The 5,961-nt window shown below is 61.4% G+C and overlaps 1 protein-coding gene across 1 annotated transcript; it reads right to left on the reverse strand.

Annotated features, from left to right (window-relative positions):
• Positions 1–498: 498 nt before the first annotated feature.
• On the reverse strand, positions 499–2,613 carry FAM43A (family with sequence similarity 43 member A). The gene has a single exon (XM_065845055.2). The coding sequence runs from the start codon at positions 2,371–2,373 to the stop codon at positions 1,285–1,287; it is 1,089 nt and encodes a 362-aa protein (XP_065701127.1). The 5' UTR covers positions 2,374–2,613; the 3' UTR covers positions 499–1,284.
• Between the last annotated feature and the right edge of the window lie 3,348 nt (positions 2,614–5,961).

The raw sequence follows: 5,961 nt of genomic DNA on the forward strand, positions 1-5,961 counted from the left end.
TACCCCGCGCGAGGTTATGAAATTGTCTTGGGCTGGCGCTGCGAGTGGCGAGGGAGCAGCTGCAGCGCCGGAATGCAAACCCATCAAGGGCTGCGCAGTGCTCCCAGCACCCATGAGCATGCTGCCAAGCAAGGGGCAGCTTGCCCCACGCGTGAAGCCCCACGGCAGCCTCAAAGATGCGCAGTTATGTTTCTTGAGCCTACAATCCAGCCAGAGAGCACAGACACAAGGCTTCCCGCACATTCCTGCCCATTGTTAAGAGGCTGTGGAGAGAAAAATCTCATCCTTATGTCTTTTACAAGAGACCTTAAGTGCTCGGTGTGTTTCGCTGCAGTGTAATATTTCCAGCTGGCTTGGGAATCATACCTGGTGTTTGCGAGGGCCTTGCCGCACAGTGTCCTCCTGCAGCTACAACACATCTCAAGGGATCTTCCCCCCGGCCATCTCCTTACAAAAGCATACACACACACAGAGGCCAAATTGCCACAGCGACCCCGGTTTCTTTTAAATTACTGTCATCTTTATTTTCTTCACATATGTGCAAACAGAGATCGCAATGGTGGTGTTCTTAAAAATAACAAAATGTATTTGCATACATTTCCCTATGTACAGGTGAACAGCCACAAGTAGAGTTTTCTTTTGCACAGCAAAAGATCTAGAGCACTGAGACCGGGGACAGGACCGGGGCCCAAAAAAAGGGTCTAACTTAATAATAATAACAATTAAAAAAAAAAAATCACAACAGTGCAAACCTCTCGGACACGACAGCACGATGGAGTGACTTTAATGTAGAAAAAGGCGGGGGGGGCCGCTCGGATGTGAGATTTCTGACTGTAAACAAGGTGCAACACCTCCCTCCCACCGCCCTCCCCGGGGAAAGCTATTCCAGGAATTTGGCAGATCTTCAAGGGCTGAGCCGGAGGTAAACAGCCCGCGGCCGCTTCCCCTCCTCGGGCCACGGCGGGCTGGGGCTCGGCTCCGGCGACCACCGGCACCGGGAGGGACAGCCGCTCACTGGGCTGCCGCAGGACGCGGGGGCGCCACAGGGAACCGGCGCGCCCGGAGGGACCGTGCGCTCCCAGCGGGGTCCTGGCGCACCCGGCGGCTCCGTGCAACCTCCGCGGGGCCGGAGGTGTCCCGGTGCTCCCCGGCGGACACCGTGCACTCTCAGAGGGGCCTCGGCGGGGCCATGCACGCCCGGAAGGGACCGTGCGCTGCCGGCGGGGCCACAGCGGCGCCGTGCATGCCCGGAAGGGACCGCGCACCCCCGGCGCGGCAGAGCGCTCAGCCGATCTCGGGGTCGCCGGGGGGCGGCTGCTCGGCGCCGTTGCAGGGCGGGGCGGCGCCGTCCGGGCCGTTGCTCTCCAGGGAGGACTCGCTGCCCGTGCTCTCGCCGGAGAGCAGCCGGCGGACACGGAGGTCGGCGCGCAGGGAACGCAGGTCGTTGCCCAGGCTGAGCTCGCCCAGGTCGCGGAGGAGCTGGCCCAGCTCCGGGCTCTCGCCGCGACCGGCGCCGGCGCGCAGCAGCTCGCTCTCGGGCTCGCCCAGCGCCTCCAGGATGTCCTCGCAATCGCAGTGCATGGCCCGCTCCTCCTGCTCCTCGCCCAGCAGGTCCTCTGTGATAGAGCCCAGCTTGGGCGCGCTGCGGCTCCGCTCCACCGGCGGCTTGTAGCAGCACTGCCCGTTGAGCAGCTTGCGCAGCGGCACCAACGGGATGCTCTGCTCACCCACCAGCTGCTGCTGCTGGTGCCGCGCGTCGTCCCGCTTTTTCAGCCGGCGGAACTCGGCCAGCGCCGTGGCCGAGGTCTGGTAGAGTAGCAGGGCCATGGCCTTCGCCTTCTCGGGCTTGGAGACGAGCACGGCGTGGCAGCGCAGCATCACCGCCTTGTGCTTCAGCTCGTGGCGGTAGATCCAGGCGAAGACGCGCGGCAGGCGCGGGTCGGCCACGCAGTAGGTGACCCGGTGCAGCAGGTAGAGGTGGCCGGGCCGGCGCAGCCCCTTATCCTCGGCGTGGGCCATGCGGATGCCTTGCGCGCTGATGGTCAGCTTCATCTTGGTGCCCTGCCGGCCCGCCTCGCTCTTGCTCCAGATCTTGCAGACGGCCAGGTCGGTGCAGCCCTCGCCCTTGGACTGGATGGTGGTGGCGTTGCCCAGGTAGAGCACGGTGTACGTGGGGTCCTCGCTGGTAACGCGGAATTTCCGCCGCTTGGATCGGAACATGCTGCCCACGCGGTGCAGGGCACTCTCGGGGCAGGCGCGGGCCAGCGAGGTGAGCGCCGAGTAGTGCACGCTCACCGCGTACCCCTTGGGCTTGCTTTGCCGCCGCGCCTCGCCCGCCACCAGCTCCACCTTGCTCCGCTTCCAGGGCAGCATCGCCCCGCGGAGCCGCGGCTAGGCGCCGCGCCGACGGCTCCGGGCGCGGGGGGGCATGCCACGGCGGCGGCGGCTGGGCTGCCCGCCCGCCTCACATCCTTGCGGGCGGCAGGCCGTCGCGGCCGTAGATATAGGCGGGCGCCGGCGCTCCGCGGGCGCGGAGAGGGGAGGCCCCGCGCACCGAGGGCGGAGCGCCCGCTGCCCGCCGAGCCGGCGGCACCCTCCTCGCAGCCCGCCCGCCACCGCTGCTCTGCGCCGCCTGCCGAGGCGCCCGGGCCCCGGCCCCGCCGCGCCGTGGGGCGGGTAGGGGGCGGGCACGGGGCGGTGCCAGCCTGGCCGGGCGGCCGCACCGCTCGCCGCGGAGCGCGGCCCCCAGCGGGGGCGGTGGCTGCTGCCGCTTGGGCGGTGGGCGCGGGGAGTCGGCTCCCCGTGCGCTCCCCGCCGCGGCCCCAACGCCGGCGGCCGGGCCCGCTCCCCACGGCGGGGCCCGTCCTGGGTCCCCACGCGAGAGTCGTCCCCAGGATCACGGGTGGAGGGTGGGTGCGACAACTTGGGCGGGGAGGATGGAGAGGGCAGCCGGGGGGAAACTGGCCGCTCAAAACCTCCCAAACTGATTAAAAATCCCAAGGCCACTGCGGGACCCCCCATCCTCTGGCAGTCCCCACACCCGGGAGAAGCCAAAACGCAGCCACCATCCTGGCTAGGGCGTGCCGTGGAGGAGTCCCGCTCTTGCAACATACTCTGCCCTTTGCTTTGGTTAGTCCGGCTCTGAGAGGTGAAGGGCCTGCAGCAGATAGAAGCTATTATGTATGAGTAATGCTTTGCTCCTTATTCATATGCAGCAGCCAAATAACAAGAAGCTTTCTTGTAATTTCTTGCTGGGGTTGTTCTAGTACAGTCACAGACATAATGAGAAAGTTGGTGTCTGTGTCATTGCTATAGCTTCTCTTGTCATGTATCATATCCTCTGCCAGAAAGAACAGAAATTCCAGGGTTGCAGGGAATGGTGCTTCGTCAGGGTTTGAATAAATGCTCAACAAAAAGGGGAGCGGTACGTATTTGTGCAGTTATATATGTAAACGCCTGCTTAAGTTATTTGACAAATCATTTCTAGAGTTTGCATCAATCAAAACAAACCCATGTATCGTTATTATTATCATTATTATTACATTATGCCATCTAGCAGATTATTTGGGAACTGCAAGTAACCACAGGGACTGGCATCAAATTTTTAAAAGCACTTGCCCATTTGCTTACATTTCAAAAATACCCCCTCATTGGAGGGCAGCATCGTCAACGCCATCTCCTGAGGCTGCTCAGCCACAACTGTTACCAGGGTCGCCTGACCACATCTTTGGTTTCCAGAGGCTGGTGGTGGGTGTGGATCTGTAACACGTTGCATTTCCTGTCTTTGGTGGCTCTAGCATAGCACTTTTGCAGCATTAGGAAGGCTGTTTCTGGCCCTGAAAAGTGAATATGTTAACACTTCAATTTTCCTATGGGAAAACTGCAGTTGGAGAGCTGCACGGGCTGAGCACGTACATGAGCCCTTGCATGGCCAGGGCAAGCTGGTTGGGCCATTTGCCATAAAGCCCAGCACCCATGGAGATAGCTGTTTGGCTCAGCACCATGCTGAACCAACCCTCTGCCTCTTGGGCAAAGTCCCGCTGGGACTCAGCAGGAGGGTGGGCAAGGGGCTGAGGTCTGTCCCGGTCAGCGGTGCCCAGCAGCAGCCCAGCCCGGTTGGGGGGCCCCTGCTTTCGTCCCTGCCTGTCTTGGTGCAGTCTGGGTGCGAGGCACCCATTGGGAGCCCCTGGGGTGCTGCTGGTGCGGTGGGCAGGAGGGGCTGTGCACCACACTGCAGCCCATTGCAGACAACTCCTGCCAGCCTGCAGAACCGTCCCGCTGCAGAGCAGGGAGAGACTTCGGTTTGTATGGCTAATTTGTTTCATCTCCAGAAGCATCCAGCGTGCTTTTCCTTTTTTCTTGCAAGATGAAAACAGAAGATGCTGCTGTGCATGTAAAGAACTCCAACAGCTTAGGGTGACATGTGACACTCACACGTGTTGTGGCACTCCCATAGTGCCCACAGAGCTGCCTTCTCCCCTCGTCCTGCTGAAACGCTGTCCTGAGAGCCCTCAGCTGTTGCCCCATGACCTACATCTGCCCTGCGCTCAGTGGCTGCCGCCTTCCTGGATGGCATCTGTGAGCTGCAAGGCTGAGAGCAAACCTGGCTGCTCCTCCCAGATGCATGGGCACAGCAGCCTCCCCATGGGAGGTGGAGTTGCCTTGCCAAAGCCATGCCTGCCTCCAGCTGTGGGGAGAGGAGCCTGTCCTGAGTCTCGGGCTGGTGGCTCTTCAGGCAGGTGTTTGCTTGGGGTGGGACAGAGGGCACAACAAGCTCCAACCCCTTTGCCCTCCCCACCACCTCTGCAGCCCCCAAGTCCGCAGCATTTACATTTCTGCGTTGCCTTCTTGAGGCAGAGGTTTCCTTATCAGCCCCTCAGAGACCTACTGGGGGCTCCAGGTGGAGGCCAGGGAGCAGCAGCACCCCCAGCATTGCTGCCCCTGGGCTGGCTGGAACTACAGTTGCAGGGAAGGTGTCTTATGGTTACAGCCCTGCTCAAGGATGGAAATGGTCTCCGCTCAGTTCCTCGCTATGCTTGCTCACCAGTTGCTGTGCCAGACAGCTGCAGCCTTCCTTCCTTCCTTCATTAATGGGCCCAATTAGCTTCAGGACCACCACTTTCCTGCTGTGGGGTAGCTGCTTCAGTTCTGGGCATGGAGGATCGCCACATGCTTCAGTAACAGAAGAGCACACTGCAAATTGTGGTGACCCATGACAACAATTCCCAGACAAAATGATGATCCCTCCTTGTCCCGTGATGGGCTGAGGAGCTGTGCCGCAGTGTTTGGATGAAGTCTGGCAGCAAGGAGCAGCCCAGTTAAGCTTGGGGCACCTGTCCTAAGCGTGGGGCTACTCCTGTGACGTTGGATGTCTGTATTTCAGTGCCAGGAGGAGAAGCTGAGGAACAATGAGAGATTCCCTACCTGCCTGTGAGGCTAGCAGCACCTGTGCTGTGTAGGACATGCATGCTGGGGTCTTATCTCCGCAGCCTTGTAGCCCAGGGGAAGCACAGCAGCCTGCTCTCTTGTAATGCAAAACCCCAGCAGCTACAGAGCATCCCCTGCCTGCGTGCGCACACCTGGAAAGCTTGTGTGAGGCGTGGGAAAGTCTGTGAGATACCATCTTTGCCCTGCAGCCCTGCCTGCCCTGCGCCGGCAGCACACGAGTGCTGCACTTGGCCCTTGGCAGACCCCCCTTCATGCCTCGCTCCATCCTCCTCCTCCCCTGGCAGCTCCAGTCTGCGCCAGAGCTCATGGTTGCACCCCACCGCTTAGGTTCCAGGGTGCGTGCTGCCCTGCTAGGGTTCAGGCAGGGGGGCAGCGTGCTGCCCGTGCCTGCTGCCCTGCTGTGGCACGGAGAGATGCCAGGCCTGCCCGAGCGGAGACGGCAAAGCCCTGCAAAGAGCAGCCCTGCTTTGGGGATGGCTTTTGCGCCCAGCAGCTAGAGCTGGAGCTGATGCG

This window comes from Patagioenas fasciata, chromosome 9, assembly GCF_037038585.1.
Source record: "Patagioenas fasciata isolate bPatFas1 chromosome 9, bPatFas1.hap1, whole genome shotgun sequence".
NCBI classification, from domain to species: domain Eukaryota; kingdom Metazoa; phylum Chordata; class Aves; order Columbiformes; family Columbidae; genus Patagioenas; species Patagioenas fasciata.

Coding starts and splice junctions, on each gene's coding strand:
- FAM43A (XM_065845055.2), bottom strand. CDS start 2,373: ATGCTGCCCTGGAAGCGGAGCAAGGTGGAGCTGGTGGCGGGCGAGGCG.